This window comes from Bombina bombina, chromosome 1 (genome assembly GCF_027579735.1).
Source record: "Bombina bombina isolate aBomBom1 chromosome 1, aBomBom1.pri, whole genome shotgun sequence".
NCBI classification, from domain to species: domain Eukaryota; kingdom Metazoa; phylum Chordata; class Amphibia; order Anura; family Bombinatoridae; genus Bombina; species Bombina bombina.
Window position 1 is genome coordinate 1,376,899,381 of NC_069499.1, and position 20,000 is coordinate 1,376,919,380.

Below are 20,000 nucleotides of genomic sequence, written 5' to 3' on the forward strand. Positions count from 1 at the left end.
GATTTTTCCTAATTTCTCTTAACAAATTTTTATTTAGCCACATTGGCTTAAATTTGTTATTTTTATTACCATATGGTATTTGTTGATATGTATATTTATTAAACAAAGTTTTAAATGTTGTTATCCATGTATCCTCTGTATTTTTATTAGAGAATACTTTGTCCCAATTTATCGGCCAGATTACGAGTTTTGCGTTATAAGGGGGGCGGTACTAATTTGCACGTTATTCTCACGCTCACTTTCCTACAGTGCTGGTATTACAGGTGTTTACAAACCAGACGTTAAAAGACAAGAAGTGAGCGTAGAGCAAACTTGTGCTCCATACCGCACTCCAATACCAGCGCTGCTTAAGTCAGCGGTGAGCTGGTTGTACGTGCTCGTGCACGGTTTCCCCATAGACATCAATGGGGAGAGCCGGCTGAGAAAAGGTAACACCTGCAATAAAGCAGCGTAAAGCTCCGTAACGCAGTCCTTATTGATTCCTATGGGGAAACAAAATTTGTGTTTACACCTAACACCCTAACATGAACTCAGAGTCTAAACACCCCTAATCTTACACTTATTAACCCCTAATCTGCCTCCCCCGACACTGCCGACACCTACATTAGAAACATAGATATTGACGGCAGATAAGAGTCATAGGCCCAGCAAGTCTGCCCGATATTACCTAACAGTATAAACTTATCTAGTTTGTAGGATAGCATTATGCTTGTCCCATGAATTTTTAGAGTCGTCCACAGTGTTTGTCGCTACTACCTCTTGAGGAAGTTTATTCCATAAATCAATCACTCTTTCTGTAGTGCTTCCTCAAATTACTCCTGAATCTACTACCCTTTAGCTTGAGCTCATGACCCCTTGTTCTTGAATTTTCCATTTTATGTAAAATACCCACAGCCTCAGTTTTACTAAGCCCTTTAACATACTTGAAAGTTGCTATCATATCACCTTCTCTCCTCTAAGCTATACATATTTAGGTCATTGAGCCTATCCTGGTAAGTTTTATTTTTTAGACCAGGAACCATTTTGGTAGCCCTCCTTTGCACAGATTCAAGTTTGTTAATATCCTTCTGAAGATATGGCCTCCAGAACTGCACACAATACTCAAGATGAGGCCTAACTAATGATCTATAAAGTGGCATAAGAACCTTACTATTTCTGCCGCAAATACCTCTACCAATACATCCAAGCATTCTGCTAGCCTTACTCGCTGCATTACTACATTGTTTACTAAGTTTTAAATCATCTGAAATAATAATTCCCAAGTCCTGTTCCTCATCAGTAACAGTCAGTAAAGTGTCATTGAGTCTGTAATTAACATTTGGATTTTTCTTCCCAAGATGCATTATTTTACACTTTGCTATGTTAAACTTTAGATCCCAGTCGTTTGTCCAATCCTCCAATTTTTGTATATCACTTCTCATTTTGTCTACCCCACTCTGTTACAAATTTTTGTATATCTGCAAACAGACAAACATTATACTTATTAACCCCTAATCTGCCGCTCTGGACATCGCCGCCACCTACATTATACTTATAAACCCCTAATCTGCTGCCCCCAACATCGGCGACACCTACATTATATTTATTAATCCCTAATCTGCTGCCCACATCATCGCTGACACCTACATAATGTTATTAACCCCTAATCTTCCGCCCCCCAACGTCGCCACCACTATAATAAACATATTAACCCCATAAACCGCCGTACTCCCGCATTGCAAACACTAGTTAAATATTATTAACCCCTAATCTGCTGTCCCTAACATCGTCGCCACCTACATTTTCTAACCCCTAATCTGCCGCCCCCAACGTCGCCACCACTATATTATATTTATTAACCACCTAAAATCTAAGTCTAACCCTAACTTAAATATAATTTAAATAAAAATTATGATCATTAACTAAATAATTCCTATTTAAAATTAAATACTTACCTATAAAATAAACCCTAAGATAGCTACAATATAACTAATAGCTACATTGTATCTAGCTTAGGGTTTATTTTTATTTTACAGGCAAGTTTGTATTTATTTTAACTAGGTAGAATAGTTACTAAATAGTTATTAACTATTTACTAACCACCTAGCTAAAATAAATACAAATTTACCTGTAAAATAAAACCTAACCTCAGTTACACTAACACCTAACACTACAATTAAATCAATTCCCTAAATTAAATACAATTAACTAAATTAAATTAGCTAAATTACAAAAACAAACAAACACTAAATTACAGAAAATAAAAAACAAATTACAAGATCTTTAAACTAATTACACCTACTCTATTAGCCCTATCAAAATAAAAAAGCCCCTGAAAAAAAAAAAAAACCCTAGCCTAAACTAAACTACCAATAGCCCTTAAAAGGGCCTTTTGCAGGGCATTGCCCAAAGAAATCAGCTCTTTTACCTGTAAAAAAATAAATAAAAATACAAACAACCCCCCAAAAGTAAAACCCACGGCCACACAACCAACTCCCAAAATAAAATCCTATCTAAAAAAAACCTAAAGCTCCCCATTGCCCTGAAAAGGGCATTTGGATGGGCATTGCCCTTAAAAGGGTATTTAGCTCTATTGCGGCCCAAAGCCCTAACCTAAAAATAAAACCCACCCAATACATCCTTAAAAAATCCTAACACTAACCCCCAAAGATTCACTTACCGGGAGAAGTCTTCATCCAAGCGGCAAGATGTCCTCAACGAAGCCGGCAGAAGTGGTCCTCCAGGCGGGCATTAGTCTTTATCCAGACGGCATCTTCTATCTTCATCGTTCCGACGCAGAACGGCTCCATCTTCAAGACATCCGGCGCGGAGCATCCTCTTCAATCGACGTCTTCTTCTGGAATGAAGGTACCATTAAGTGATGTCATCCAAGATGGCGTCCCTTAGAATTCTATCAGCCAATCGGAATCTATCAGAATCTAAGGGACGCCATCTTGGATGACATCACTTAAAGTTACCTTCATTCCAGAAGAAGGCTTCGATTGAAGAGGATGCTCCGTGCCGGATGTCTTGAAGATGGAGCCGTTCTGCGTCGGAACGATGAAGATAGAAGATGCCGTCTGGATAAAGACTAATGGCATAGGTTTTTTTAGATAGGGTTTTATTTGGGGGGTTGGTTGTGTGGGTTTTACTGTTGGGGGGTTGTTTGTATTTTTTTTTTTTACAGGTAAAAGAGCCAATTTCTATGGGGCAATGCCCCGCAAAAGGCCCTTTTAAGGGCTATTGGTAGTTTAGGCTAGTTTTTTTTTTATTTTGGGTGGGCTTTTTTATTTTGATAGAGCTATTAGATTAGTTGTAATTAGTTTAAAGATCTTATATATTTTTTTTAATTTTCTATAATTTAGTGTTTTTTTTTTGTAATTTAGGTAATTTAATTAATTGTATTTAATTTAGGTAATTTATTTAATTGTAGTGTAAGGTTAGGTGTTAGTGTATCTTAGGTTAGGTTTTATTTTACAGGTAAATTTGTATTTATTTTAGCTAGGTAGCTAGTAAATAGTTAATATCTATTTAATAACTATTGTACCTAGTTAAAATAAATACAAACTTGCCTGTAAAATAAAAATAAACCCTAAGCTAGATACAATGTAACTATTAGTTATATTGTAGCTAGCTTCGGATTTATTTTATAGGTAAGTATTTAGTTTTAAATAGGAATTTAGCTAATGATAGTAATTTTTATTTAGATTTATTTAAATTATATTTAAGTTAGGGGGTGTTAGGGTTAGACTTAGATTTATTGGTTAATAAATTTAATATAGTGGCGGCGATGTTGGGGACGGCAGATTAGGGGTTAATAACATTTAACTAATGTTTACGAGGCGGGAGTCCGGCGGTTTAGGGGTTAATATGTTTATTATAGTGGCGGCGATGTCCGGAGCAGCAGATTAGGGGTTAATAATTTTATTTTAGCGTTTGCGATGCGGGAGGGCCTTGGCTTAGGGGTCAATAGGTAGTTTATGAGTGTTAGTGTACTTTTTAGCACTTTAGTTATGAGATTTATGCTACAGCTTTGTAGTGTAAAACTCATAACTACTGACTTTAAAATGCTGTACGAATCTTGACGGAGTAGGGTGTACCGCTCACTTTTTGGCCTCCCAGGACAAGCTCGTAATACCGGCGCTATGGAAGTCCCATTGAAAAAAAGACTATACGCAATTTGCGTAAGTTGATTTGCGGTAAGGCCAAAAAAGTGTGTGGTGCCCTAAATCTTCAAGACTCGTAATACCAGCGGTAATAAAAAAGCAGCGCTATGAGGCTTAACGCTGCTTTTTTAGTCATAACGCAAGACTCGTAATCAAGCCGTATGTTATTTAATGATTTCCTTAAATTGTTGAATTTTGCTTTCTTAAAGTTAAAAGTCTTAGTTAAACCTTTAAGACACTGCTTATGAAAAGAGATTTCAAATGTGACCATGTTATGATCACTGTTACCCAAATGTTCTTTGACTTCTATGTTTGATATTATATCTGTATTGTTTGATAGCACTAAATCCAAAATAGCTTTACTGCTAGTTGGCTCCTCTATTAATTGTGACAAGAAGTTATCCCTTAGAACATTTAAAAATCTATCCCCTTTAGCTGAATTACTAGTTTCATTGGCCCAGTTTATCTCAGGGTAGTTAAAATCTCCCATAATTACAGCACTGTTATTAGCAGCCTTACCTATTTGCATTAGTAGTTGAGTTTCCTCCAGGTCACTAACATTGGGGGGCTTGTAGCATGTTCCAAGTAATATTTTTTTTTAAGATTCCCCACTCTTTATTTCAACCCACAGGGTCTCTACATTGTCACCTGTATCATAAATATCTTCGCTTATTGTACGTTTATGGTTAGGTTTAATATACATGCATATTCCTTGACCACTTTTATTATTCCTGTCCCTTCTAAACAAAGTATACCCCTCTAAGTTAACTGCCCAGTCATGTGAACCACCAAAACTTTTATTTAAAAAGTTACACAATCCCTTTATTTACCATTCCCCAGTTTTACATAACCATCACGGTTATAGAAATATATGTCTTACCTCTGTAATTACCTTGTATCGAAGCTTCTGCAGACTGCCTCTTTATCTCAGATCTTTTGACAGACTTGCATTTCAGGCAATTAGTGCTGACTCTTAAATAACCACGTGCATGAGCACAATGTTATTTATTTATATATATATATATATAAAAAACTAACGCCCTCTAGCTGAGAAAACTGTCAAATTAATTCAGATAAGAGGCCGTCTTCAAGGGCTTAGAAATTAGCATATGAGCATACCTAGGTTTAGCTTTCAACTAAGAATACCAAAAGAACAAAGCAAATAAGAAAGTTGTTTAAAATTACATGCCCTATCTGAATCATGAAAGTTTAAGTTGGACTTTACTATCCCTTTTAAGAGATTATATGGCTAATGCTTTAAGTAGAATACAGAAGTGCAAAGTAGGCTCACATGACTACTACAGTTCAAGAGGTGGTTGATTATTAAGGTCAGGAGTCTAAGCGTTCATAGACATGGTTCATAGACATGAATGCATAGCACTTGGTGTCTACAAAGTTGCTTTAGACTCACTATCACCAGGATTATATGACATAGCCAAGCACAAAGCAAAAGTCTAGAAGTGTACATCAAATTTCCTAAAGTGCTGATACAAAAACAAGGTTGTGACAACTTCCTTGACCGAGGCAGCGATCTTCTTGACACAATAACTACAGTTAATAGCATCACAACTGTGTTCCTTCTTGCTTGGCTGTTCCAAGATGCAGCCAACTTTATTTCACCACATGCACAGGTAGGGAACAAAGCAAAATCAAGGACGACCGGTGTGTACAAGCTCTGCAATGAACTACAGGGGTCCTCTCTGATCAGTGTCTTGAGGAGCAAAAGTAATTACAGCAGAGCAGCTCCATGTATAGAACCTCCTGTGTAGATAAAGGTCTGTGCAATTAGAGCCATTCTTCTCTACTTTACAAATGGACAATAGATCAGGGTGAACTAAATCACAAATAGTGTAACAGAATTCCCTACTGCGAGTTTCTAGAAGCTCATATTTTTTTTTTTAACTACTCAATTATAAATGCTGTGAAGTGAGACAAATTTATATGCCAAGTTCAAATTTTAGACAATGTATGTAAACGCTACCTGGCTAATTCCTACGGTTATCATGCAGGGGAGCGGTATCACTTAGACAACTAAAGCCACCTAGGGTGGACAGTTGTCCTCAATGTTCTGGCTTACAGTGTAGCTCCATAAAATTACATGTATAGCCCCATGCTTCTTTAGAATGTCCAGGGCTTGTTTCTGAGATATTTGGCCATCAGTCTTCCAGGAGATCAGACGTTATGCGTCCATCTCCGATGATGGTTGGCTACTACACCATTAGTTTAGGTTTTTTATTTTCGTTTATAACTATCAACTTATGGGTATTTTAGAGAAGGTTAAGCAGTGTTTAATTGGATGAGTAAATGATCTTGAATTTAAATGGTTTATATAGAAGCCAAAATGAAAACTTCATGATTCAGATTTTGTTTTGTTGTTTTTTTTAATTGTATGATCTTGCTGAATTATAATATATGTTTAATTTTGACTTGAAGTCCATTTAATAAATATCTGCTAAATATTAAACTTATAAACTCTTATACAGTGTTCTACACAGAACATTTTCCTGGGTGGCATTATGAAGTAGCCAGGTGGGGGCAATGTAATATATATACCTACAGCACACAGCTATATTTACACAGCACCAAAGAGTGAATATTATAACAACCATCATAAGTCACCTGTCCACATCAAATGTGTGACTCATGGTTCCACAAAACACTAGAATAAATATATTCTATACAAAAAATCAGCACTCCCTTAATTCAGACCGGTGTCTCTCCTAGGTTCTGCATTATGGTTTCTTAAAGAGACTTGGTACAACATTGAGTGCCCCTTTGAGACATGAACCACCAGAATAGAAGTCGTTATATAACCTAACCTACAGAATAAAGTATTTCTACACCTGATGCTGAATCCAGTGAGTGTGATTTCCCTTACCTAATATATATATTTTTTGTATTTATGTATAGGCATACATAAGGAAAATGTGATACTTCAGGATTTCACTAATATATAGAAGTTGCATTTATAGAAATTAGAGAACTTACACTTACAGAAGATGCAAAACATTTTTTTTTTAAACACAGGCTAAACTAGTCAGACAAGGGTGCAAGGGACTTTAATGCGGAGTTAGCAAACAAAAAGCACTTAAAGGGACAGTCTAGTCAAAATTAAACTTTCATGATTCAGATGGGGGCATGCAATTTTAAAAAAAAACTTCACAATTTACTTTTATCAAATTTGTTTTCCTCTCTTGGTATTCTATGTGTTAAGCTAAACTTAAGTAGGCTTATATGCTAATTTCTAAGATGTTGAACTGCCTCATCTCATTTTAACAGTTTGACACTGTTGGTTCATGTGTTCCATATAAATAACTACACGGGAGTGAGCACAGTGTTAAGAGTCAGCACTGATTTGCTAAAATGCATGTCTGTCAAAAGCACTGAGATAAGGGAGCAGTCTGCAGAGGATTAGAAACAAGGTAATGACAGAGGTAAAATAAAAAAAAAAAAAGTGTATTAATATAACAGTGTTGGTTATGAAAAACTGGAGAATGGGTAATAAAGGAATTATGTATCTTTTTAAACAATAACAATTCTGGAGTAGACTGTCCCTTTAAACTTTGCAGTGCTTGACGAATATGTTCAAAAATTAGGAGCCAGTAAGAATATTTAGGAGCCAGGCATATTTTTTTGTAGCCAGACAGTTGGATTTGTATATAGATATATAGAGAATAACCCAAAAAGTTAGGAGCCAGGGGTAAAATTCTAGGAGCCAGTGGCTCCCAGGCTCCTGGGTTTGTTGAACCCTGCTTTAAAGTGATGATAAATCCTAGCGTTTTTGAAATGCTATGATTTACCAGTGCTATAAATAAAGGGGACTTTCAGTCATGAAGTGTAAAAAATTTCCTTTATTTACCACGAGTTTATCCCGAGCTGAACGCCTCCAGCCACCCACAGCAAAACGTTATTTTTTCAATGAGGTGGCGTTTCCACCTCTTAGTCAATAGCATGCTTGCCAGATGGCTAGCACTGCTATTGGCTAAGCTGCAGGCAAATAAAGGAACTTTCAGCATGAAGTTTTTTTATAACTGAAAGTCCCCTTTATTTATAGCACTGGCAACGCTAGTATTTACCATCATTTTAAATATGGCTAAGCAGGGAAAATACAGCATTGTCAGTAAAAGCTGCAATGATTGGAACTGCTGCAACAATATTGGTACAGGAAAAAATAAATATTACAATGAATTGTTTGGCAGATGCAGTAATGGCCCTGATTCCACTAATGATAGAGCAATTGCAATTGCCACCCTACCCCCTGGCCCCAGTCAGCCCTGAGTGTGACTTTACCTATGTGCTTAACCCCTTTGCAGGGGTTATATAGGCAGAACAGAAGTTTTCCAGAAAGGGTTTTCCATAAAATCTATGAAAAGTTTTTAAGAAATTACAAAAGATGAAAAAAATTAAATAAAAAAAATAAAATGTACATTTCTTAAGTAAATGGAAAGTATTCAGTGCATCTTTCTAATCCTTTTTGCATTTTTGTAGAAACCTATAATATTAGTTATAGTGGGTAATCGAATACGGATTTTTAATAATTGCCTGGCTTCAGTATAGTAGAGTGCTGAATAGAGAGATTCTGTTTAAAAAACTCCGGAAACACCTAAAGTCATCTGAAAATATTCACATCAATAACTCCACCAACTTTGCTTGGTTTCCCATCATGCCCTTTCTGTAAGTCCATAAAAAAAGCTGTTACTTCATGGGGATGTTACCCAGCTGCCATTTTTGTTATGTTACCAAACAGTGATAAAAAAACAAAAACAAACAAACAAACAAAAAAAAAACAGGAAATATCTTGGGAACTGTAGACCAGAGAAAAACAGAAGTAACTGTTGCTTTAATGTAGGGAGCTATCTATCTACAGCTTTTTTTGGGAAAAGTCCCACACTGGGGAAGCCTATCCCTCCCAGGGGCGCTGAGCAGGAAATTGGGAGCTGGCGCTTCCTGCTGTGAGTCGAGATAAGAAGTGTAATACACAATCACAACTGAAGTTATAGGGTCAAACACTCTAACCTGGCCTCTATCCCATGATCCATGGGGTGAGTAGCCAGGAAATGTACTTAACCCATTTGCAACCAGAAGCATTCCCTAAACTGTTCATACTGCAGATGCATATAAAAAAAGAGGCTTGGTCCCTCAATATTTTTTAAAAAGCATTTATCTATAGTCAGGTCTTTCTTTCTAGCTCCCAAGTTTTAGAGCTTTCTATTGAGGGAAACCATAAATATGCGTTACTGGACTTAAAGGGACATTATACACTCATTTTATCTTTGCATAAATGTTTTGTAGATGATCCATTTATATAGCCCATAAAGTTTTTTGTTTTTTTTTAAATAACATTGCTCTGACTCCTAACCAAGCCCCAAAGTTTTATGAGAATACCGTCAGCTACCTTCTCCAGCTTGCTCCTGTTTGTGTAAAGGGTCTTTTCCTATGAAAAGGAAGGGGGAGGGTGTGTGTGTCTTATTTCCCACTTGCAGTGGGCTTTCCAGCTACCTTTTCAACAGAGCTAAACTGAGAGCTTCTAAGTAAGTTTTTAAACAGTTTTATACTGGATTTTTATATCAGTATTTGTGCATCTTATTCTTTATAGTAGTGTCTATTACATGCAGTTATATGAAAATGATTGTATACTGTCCCTTTAACACAAATATAGAAGGGGACAGGTTTAAGAAATGGTAAGAAAACAATAGCTCATGCTCGCTGGGTGACTCAGGGGAAATGTTACTTTACAGAACATTGCTAAATTTATTGTAGAGTACCAGTAAAGGTGGTGTTAAAGTATTACAATTAGAGAGACATCAAAATTTGGAAAGTGGGTGTGAGAAATACAAATATATTTAAAACAGTAGCCAATAAAAAAAAAAAAAAAAAAAAAAAATGTAAAACCCTGGATGAAGGGCATTTATTATGTTTATCTCTGTACGTACACTATATAGCCAAAAGTATGTGAACGTCCTTACAAATTACTGAGTTCAGCTGTTTCAGCCACACCCATTGCTAACAGGTGCATTAACTAGAACGGTTCTGGTGATGGGCCTTAAAAAAATAATGTGGTATATGTACAATTAAATAAAGTGATTTTCTATTAACTAAAATGGAACATCTGTTTATGCAAATGTATATGTCATGAATCTGTAGAGTTTGTAGTTTTTCAGGCGCTAAATATATAGATGTTTATCAACCTTCCTGGTCAGATCCATCTAGCAAATATTTATTTGTATTTTTTTATTTCTATGCATGTATCCTTGTAAAGATCACCCACCTGTAATCATCTGTTGAGCATCGTATGGTTCCATGTAACCGTCATTCTCACCAACGCGCTCAGCATCCCTCTGTTCTTTGGTGCGTTTGGCATCATAAGGGTCTGCATAGTCTTCTAAAATTATTATCTGCTGGAGAAAGCAGAACAAAAAAACTTGCTTACATTTAAAGGGATATTAAAGTGCAAAAGGAAAATGTTCTTATATGCAATTAACTACAAAAGGATTAAACACACAGTTAAAATCAGCTCCAGAGCAGCGATGCACACTAGTGGGAGCCAATGAAAGGAAGCATATGTGTGTAACCACCAATCACCAGCTAGCTCCATTGCTGCTCCTGGGCATATCTAGTTACGCTTTTCAACAAAGGATACCAAAGGAACAAAAACTGATCATTGAAGTAAATTGGGAAGCCTTATATTTGCAAGCTTTTATCTGAATCACGAAAAGTTTAATTTGACTTTCATGTCAACACTCATTGTGAAACAAAAGAAATTTGAAACTCAACTTATCAATTTGCCACTGAAAATAGGATACAAACGGGGAGGGTGGAATTACACTTTGTGCAAACCTTGATTTAGAAGTCAATGGGCCAACCCCATCTGGCTTTATAAGGATAGTAAATCAATTCAAAGTGAGTAACCATTAAGTTATCTAGGAAGTGAGATTCAGACATCTAAATCCAATCTAAACTTCAATTAAAACCAAGTCATTTTGAAGTTTTGTGCAGTTTTCAATATTCCCTGCCTTAAAGCTCAATGTAAATGCCTTTATAAAAAAAAAAACGTATAAAAACAATTGCAATACTGAATAATGGTGAATAATGCTGCCAAAATGTACGAATTTATTTCATAACACATTTCATTCAGGCTAAGCCAATAATACTTTATGGGATGAATACAATGCCACCCCCAAAATATATATGGTTGTTTTTTCTTAAATTCTGCAAACTACCATGTTTAAGTGATATGAAACACAATTTTGTTCTTCCATGATTCAGATAAAGCAGGCAATTTTAAGCCACTTTCTAATTTGCTCCTATTATCAATTTTTTCTTCGTTCTCTTGATATCTTTATTTGAAATGCAGGAATTTAAGCTTAGGAGCCGACCCATTTTTAGTTCAGCACCAGGGTAGCGCTTGCTGATTGCTGGCTTCATCTGAATCATGAAAGACATTATTTTTTAAATATCCCTTTAAAAGATATAGCTTGCAGTCCCATCTAAGAAGACATCCCATTTACAAACCATATAAATAAAGCAAATATTAAGATTTAAAATAGTGCAATACAATTATATTGTTAATGTCTTTTTGTTGAATGAATAATCCAATTAAAGCCTTAAAACTGATATTACTTAAAGGGGCAGTAAACTTACAAACTAATGTTATGTAATTCTGCACATAGTGCATAATTATATAACATTAGTTTGTAAGTTTACTGCCCCTTTAAGATCATCTTCAAATATTTATTGAGATAAGATTATAAATTATTATAATAGTTTGCATATGCTTGATGTTTGTCTGAAGATTGTAGCTTAATTTAAAGATACAGTGTTCTTCACTGAAAATGTTGCTAGCCGGGTGGCATAATGAAGTAGCTGAGTGGGTGCATTGCAATACTATAACATTTTCTGTTATTTATAAATGTTACTTAAGCTATCCAAATTATAATTGCATAATTTAAAATAAATAAATTTAATGATAATGTGTGCAACAAATTTTTTTGGCGTTGTTGCTAATATTAGCTTGATATTTGCTTACATTTTAACAGGGTGGTCAGTAAATAGGTACTGGGGAGAAAACTGATAGACTTGCAAATATCTACTCCTCCACAGCACAGGTAAGAAATATGAAAATACGTTGTATGTCAATTTAGAAGGCATTGCGGCAAATACTAGTATACTTACCATATCTTCTTTGGTACCACGTTCCTGGTCCTGCCCTTGCTTAGGTTGTTCTTCTGTTTCTTGAAAATTATTTTTCTCCTGAAGGTTTGGGTCTATCTTAATGAGACGGTTGATGTAAGTGCTATGGCCCTTGGGGGCCCGAAATAACCCAGCTTCATCCTTCGAATTTTTTCTGCCTTTGCCAGGTAACAGGCCTTGTAAATTGTCTTTGGATAAACGACTATCCTTTAAACCTCTGCTTAGCCCATCAGAGGACGAATTCTTTCTGGTTTTCACAGGGGCCCCAAGAGAGTCTGTACAGGAATTCTTGCGGGAGGCTACAACTTTAGGAAGTGTTTTGGACCCTGGAGGACCCGGTTTAGCTCTGTCTGAAACATTCTTGAGTGTCAAAGGGAGCTCTTTAAACCACTTTGCCATGTCCAAAGAAGATGTCAAACAATAATATACTTAATTCCTAAGGGCCACAGGGGCCCCAAGTCTCTGGGCCTGCACTATCCAGGCGACCCCAATATCCAGTGGTTTATGCCTGCTTCTTTGGTCCCCACCGTTGCCAGGGTCTTTAGGCTTATTTTAAAGATGAGCTGGTAAGCTTTGCTTGCAAGTGGGCGTCCCAGCCTGGTCTTTAAAGTGGTAGAGGTGCCCAGACTTTTCTTGGCAGTGAATATTTTGTTATCTTGTTTAAAATTAACCAGTGAACTTATTTTTGATAATGTAATCCAGACTTTTCCTTTTTGGCGAAATGTAAAACAGAATTTCCTATAATGAAAGCAAGACTAATTTGTATAGTGCTTCCTTAAATAGATAGGGTACAACTTCCAAATATTTCCTCCTACCTTGTCCTTTGGCTTTGATGTAAAAAGTCACTAGCCAAGAGATATTTGAGTTTTGTTAAAAGAACATATTTTGAGATAGTCTACCTTTTCTAAATTATTCACAGATATACATTACCCATTGCGAATGAGTTATCAATTTCATTAAAAGTATCTCTTTCTTATATGGTCTTTAGTTCCACATTGAGAGGGCTTATCAGTTAGTATAGAATTCTATATAGTTGCAGTTTTTTTTTTATCTTCGCTGACCAGCTGTTTCTGTTGATCAGCTGCTAATCAATTATTTATTGCTGCTATTTGTATTAAGTGCTACGATCTCCTGGCTGACAGACTTCTCTTGGGTAGCTGTCTCTCAAAAGCTGTATTTTCACATCCTCAGTACCTTTCCTTCTGAGTGCCCTAATATAAAGCTAGTCCACTTCGCATTTTCAATGTCTTGTGCTCTCGGACAGCGCCCTGTAACTCTAACAGGACAGAATATCCAAAGCCTCGACCACCCCCAGCATCCTGCACCGCCTGGCCACCGGCTCGTCACGTGCCCTAATCAGTTCCGCCATCTTGTGATTGGCAACTTGTCTTTTTTTGGCTACCGCAGTGATATTCCAACGTCAATCCTATAAAGTCACAATTTGTATTTAGTTTGGCGGGAATAAAGCTGAATATACGGCGAATACTTTAAGCACGGTATCAAGGTTTAGTTATTTTATTTACCTTTAAATAATAATGTGTTTGTTTAGAAAACAGCATGTTTTAGAATAATATACCCTTGCAATGATTGTAAGATGCACTTTTTATGGGAGATGTGGTTACTTATTTGAGCTATTTCATGTTTTACAACAGAAAGCTATTTTTTACGAAAGTTAAATAACACGTAAAACGAATTGTTTTATCATTAACAATTTCAGGTTTATAACATTGTTTTCGTCTTGTGAGTTTTATATTTGCAAGAGACTACACCGTAAAATTGTTTTCTAATTTAATGTATTTCAATGACTTGTTATACCAGCTGCGGAGCATAAAATGTTTGAGAATTTTAATTTTCAGGTTTATTTGTGTATATCAGACATCCCAAGTCTTCCTGAAGTTCAGGGAGTCTTCCCCGATTGTAATAGCGGCTCACTGATGCCAGCAAATGGAATGCAATCTCCCTGAAACTCCAAATACTATAATCCAATGTGGCCCAAATCCGGAAGTGTTTCTTTAAGGAATGCCTTTAGTTGCTGGGACGTTATAGAATCCTTAAAGCGTGCATCAGTAACCAAAAAGCCCCCACTGATTTTAATAAAATAAAACACAAATACTACCTTATTTTACTGCATGTAATTAAAGTTCGTATTCTAAAATATTTGAACATTCAACTGGAAAATAGGTTTGTTGTATGTGGTTGTGCAATGAAGCTACTTTTTTTTTATGTGACTTTAGTGGGACGCTACTTTAATGATAAGTATCTTATTTAGGGAACAAAGAAAAAAATTAATGGGAGTAAATTAGAAATTTGCTTAAAATTGCATGCTCTATCTGAATTATGAAACTGAAAAAAATTGGGTTCAGTGTCCCTTTTAAACTATCCTGCAACCCACTGAGACTGTAATTTCTTCTGCTGGTTGTGTTTACATAGTCTCTGTCAATAGCATATACTCCAGTATCAAAACTTTTAGTATAAGTTTTTTGATACCACAGGCTAAATCAGCTATTTCATATGCTGAAATAGGGGTAAAGGAGCTACGTGTAAAGTAACAATTTATTATACTAAAGCAGGCAAAATGGATCATTGGGAACAATTTAAAGGGAAGAAATATTTTGAGTGAACTGTCCCTTATGGTTCCCCCCCCCACACTTTTGTGCATTTCTTTATAGTAAGTATTCTGACAAATTATTTCTGGATAGTATCTATTTTGGCACATATTAAAGGAACTTGAAAGTACCGTATTGTGTCGAGTATAGGCCGCACCCTTAAAGTTTGGTGCCATTTTACAGAGAATTTAATTTTCACCTCCACACTTCTCCTCTCCCTGCAACATTTTCCAGGCACCATGACCAGGCTCCACTGTCAGCTTGAGCCATCTCCAAAAAAAAACTAAGTGTATATGTATACATTATGTCTATATATGTGCAAAGCGGACTGTGTTTAATGTTAATTGGATCCAATTGACGCTTAAACATCTGTCAGATGCTCCCTGCTCACAGTAATGTCTCTATTTAGTGCTAAACTCAGGAAGGTTATGCTGACTGAGGACCGTGAGTATGGTTAAGTCAGGTTATGCACTCAGTGTCCGGGGAGAATGTATGTACAAGTTAGGGGAACTACCTTGTCATCCGAGGCTTCCACATCTGAGCCATTCTCTATCTGTATATACTCCCCACTTTCAAGAACAGACCGCCGCTACTCCTTGTTCCAATCCTCTGCTTATCATCGTAATTGATGGTCCCAGTCTCGCCCCTTGGAGCAATCCATTTCTGCCAATAGGTTTATTGAACAACAGGAGCCAACCTCCAGAAAATTTAAACAGCGGTCCCAGTAACAAAAAAATGAAGAGGATCCTGGGTCTATGATGTTTTTACTGAAGATAAATAAAGTTCACCTTTTAACTTTAACACCCGGGATCCTCTTAATTTTTTGCTATCTCCAAGTCTGTCCATCTACTGCCCAGCCCCAGACGCCCACAGCAGCTCCCATTGTTACGCTCCTCACTGCTGCGTCCTCCTGCCCTCCTGTCTGCTCTGTTCCAGCCGTCCATAGCACACACACGCTGCTGCAAAAACGGCAAATAATATCCGATTATAGGCCGCATCCCTAATTTAAAGATTTACATTTGGGGAAAAAAGTGCGGCCTATACTCAGGACAATACGGTAATATGCTCATGTTAAAGAAACTTTCTTGCATTATTTTATTTTTGCCTGATACTTAGATTATTATTTGTGCCAACTAACTACCCAATAGCACTTGAAGGGGCATGGAAGTCTACTTCTAATACATTTAATACTGTGAATGTGTCTTGAGCAATATAAGGGAATAGTGTTTACAACAATATTTGTAGCAATGTCTTATGAGCCGTTTGTATGTGCTTTTAATCCTAACGAATAAGTTGTTCACATATATGAACTTCTTGACCCACCTGAAGTTACACTTTTTTCGTTATTCATTATTCAAAATCTAATAAGGCTTACCACAAATAAATAATATATAAAAAAAAAGAAAAAAAAAAGCTTTGTGTCACTTAGTGACTACTACCCAAGTATACCTCTGACTGAGCATAACAAAATAATATCAAAGTTGGGAATCTAACATGGAGATAAGACTCATCAGGAGCCATCTAAATACACTGCCCTTATTCAATGGCATAGGTGATTATACAATTTATGTATTTGCATTAACATCTGACCTAAAAACAAACAAACTAGGCTTTGTGTCACTTAAAGGGACATTAAACGCTAAACAATGCTAGATAGAATGATGCATTCAAAGAAACGATTAGTCTGAATATAACATGTAGATGTATTTTTAAAAGGTTCATTAGCTGTTTATATATTGACAAAATAAGTGTAAAGTTTTAGAGTCTATAAAGCAATGGGAGCTGCCATGTTGTAACTTAGGTTACCTTCTCTGCTGTGGCAAATTAGAGACAATTATAGGTCACTAGAGTGTGCAGCAAATGGCTGTGTGGAACATAATAGTGTTCTGAACTTCCATTTCTAACAGGAACTGAATTTCAGTTTGTAATTATAGGAAAAGGGGACAAAATAAATCATGAATATTGCTGACTTTTTTATATATAAGATTTATCATTTTATATTACCATCTCAAAGTGTTTAATGTCCCTTTTTTAAAGGAATAGTCTGGTCAAAATTAAACTTTCGTGATTCAGATAGAGCATGCATTTTTTTTTTTTAAGCTACTTTCTAATTTACAAAATTTTTCTTCGTTCTCTTGGTACCCATTTTTGGTTCAGAACCTGAGTAGCACTTTCTGATTGGTGTCTAAATGTAGCCACCAATCGGAAAGCGATATCCAGATTCTGAACCAAAAACTGGCCGGCTCCTTAGCTTACGTTCAATTTTTTTTCCAAGAGAACAAAGAAACATTGATAATGGCAATATATTAGAAAGTTGCTTAATTGCATTCTCTCAGGCCCATTTATCAAGCTCCATATGGAGCTTGAAGGGCCGTGTTTCTGGCGAGTCTTCAGACTCGCCAGAAACACAACTTATGAACTCTTTAGACTGCTGCTCCATAACCCTGTCCACCTGCTCTGAGCAGGCGGACAGGAATCGCCGGAAATCAACCCGATCGAAAACCATCGGGTTGATTGACACCTCCCTGCTGGCGGCCGATTGGCCGCGAGTCAGCAGGGGGCGGTGTTGCACCAGCTGCTCTTGTGAGCTGCTGGTGCAATGTTAAATGCGAAGAGCGTATTGCTCTCTGCATTTAGCGAGATCTTGTGGACCTGATCCGCAGTACCTTTGATAAATTGGGGCCTCTGAGTCATGAAAGTTTAATTTTTGATTAGACTATTCCTTTTAATGACTACTACCCAAGTATACCCCAGACTGAGCAGAAGCAAATGGCAACAAAGTGTAGACCCTAACTTGGGGATACGACCCCTCAAGAGCCCCCTGAAAGCACTGCCCCTATCCACTCGCATAGGTTATAATGGCAAACACATACATCATATAAACATCTGACCTATAAAAACTAGGCTTTGTGTAACTTGGTGACTACTACCCAAGTATATCCCAGAGAGAGCAGAATCCAATAACACCATAGTTAAGATCCCTCAATAGCCCCCTGAATGCACTGCTCCTATCCACTCTCATTGGTGATAATGCAAATACATTTATCATATAAACACCTGTCCTATAAAAACTAGGCTTTGTGTCACTTAATGACATGAGAGAGAATAGGGGCAGTGCATTTAGGCGGCTCCTGAGGGGTCTTATCCCCAAGTTAGATTCCTAACTTTGATATTATTTTGTTATGCTCAGTCAGGGGTATGCTTGGGTAGAAGACATTAAGTGACACAAAGCTTGTGTCTTTTATATAGGTGGTGAGAGTCCACGATTTGTTACTGATGTTACATTCCTACCAGGAGGAGGTAACGTTTCCCAAACCTCAAAGCCTATAAATACCCCACCAATTTTTCTCATATCTCAGTTTTAAACTTTGCCTTCTTTGGAGGTGGTTTAAGTATGATGTGCTTCAGTCTGTATTGAAGTCTGTTTTTTTTTTTTTTTTTTGTCAGAGTGAAGTAAGGGGAGTATTTCCTAAGGTTACCATGTTCCTACCTCTGAATTTACATTTATTATGGGCTATCTGTAAAACGGTCTCCTGCCTCCCTTTATAGTTTTCATATATACTCCCATATATGTTCCTCTGCTGATATGTTTCAGCACTGGTTTGCCTATCTGCTTTCAGTGAACGAGTGTCTACCAGTATTATTCTTTAAGTCACTCCTAGTTAAATTTGGGCACTTTCTGTTTTAAAGTTTATGCTTTAATATATCATGTTATATTGCAGCCCAGGGACAGAAGTTCTTTCTTTTTACTTGTTATTTAATATCACTCTTTAATATGAGTTTGTATATGTTTGAGGAATGGTATTTAAACCGCAATACATTAGGTTTCTTTGCCACAGTATGTGAAAACTAAGTTACAAGCGATGCTTTACCTTAGCGCTTGGTTTTTTTTTTTCTTTGAGCGCGCCGCCGTGTAGCGTCTCCTTTAAACCCGCCCTTTATGACGTCATGTTTTTGCACTGTATTTTCAGTTTTTTTTTTTTTGCAGCTATTTTCGCACCCTTTTTTACTTTAAATAATAGTTCATTGCATCTCTTAGACACCCTCACTTGAGTATAGGGGCTTTATGTTCTACATAAGATTATATTTTTAAAGCGCTCCTATACAGTGTTTTTATAACTATATATTTATTAGACAAAGACTTTTCCAATCCTCAAAGTTCCTTATAAGCAAGAAAGAGGTTTTTTTTTTTTTTTTTAAATGTAATTTGTTTTACTTTTTCCCTACAATTGTTTCTATGCCATAATGGAACATCCTACTTCTGTCCCTGAAATCACCATAGGACCTGAGTCTTTTGAACACATTTCTACCAAAGCTAAGTGTGTCTTTTTGCAAAACTTCTGAAGTGCCATCTTCAGCAAATTTATGTGACTCATGTATAATATTTCTATCTCGCCCTAATGATGTCCCTATGGTTTCAAATGCTCCTTTTTGTTTCAATTTCACAGATTGATGTAGATGGCGTATCCTCAGCAATGAAGAAATGTCTTGCTGCTTCAATTGAGAGGGCCCTGACTGAAATTCAGCCTTCAAATAAGCGTAAGAGATCAGCCCACGTTTTAACCTTTCTCTAGTAAAGTATGTACTGATCAGACTAATACTGACGTATCTTCTCATGATGAGGATTCCTCTGATACTGAGGCTCCCTCATCTGATAAAGGACCAGATAAATATTTTTTGTTTAAAATTTAGCATATTTGTTTGCTTTTTTTATAACTTTTAGTCACTTTAGGAATTGAAGAAGCTAAACCTTCTAATGATATTCCTTGTAACAAGTTAAATTCTTTTTTTTAAGTCTAACATTGTTCTTCCAGAGATATTTCCTGTTCATAACGTAGTCTCTAATATCTCTAAGGAATGGTCTAAATCTGGTACTTTTTTTTTTTTTTTTTTTTTTAACCTTCTAGATCTTTTGTTGATGTAGCCGCTGCATCTACTTTTTGGCTCTCTAATCTTGCTCAGCAATTTTCTTCAGACCCTGAATGTTGTAATATTCTTCATTTGCTACAAGAGGCAAATCGTTTTATTTGCGATGCAGTATTTGACATTGTTAAAATCA

At 36.4% G+C, this 20,000-nt stretch overlaps 1 protein-coding gene across 2 annotated transcripts in view; it reads right to left on the bottom strand.

Moving 5' to 3' along the window:
* SHE (Src homology 2 domain containing E) overlaps positions 1-13,604 on the bottom strand; it is a 69,383-nt gene extending 55,779 nt beyond the window's left edge. Inside the window, exons 1-2 of one of the 2 annotated variants that reach the window (XM_053704461.1) lie at positions 12,318-13,604; positions 10,414-10,540 (exon numbers count right to left, since the gene is read on the bottom strand). In XM_053704461.1, the coding sequence (XP_053560436.1) occupies positions 10,414-10,540; positions 12,318-12,734 (544 nt within the window). In that variant the 5' untranslated portion in view covers positions 12,735-13,604. Of the gene's footprint in view, positions 1-10,413; positions 10,544-12,317 lie in introns of both variants that reach the window. The other variant, XM_053704460.1, reaches the window with a different exon arrangement.
* Between the last annotated feature and the right edge of the window lie 6,396 nt (positions 13,605-20,000).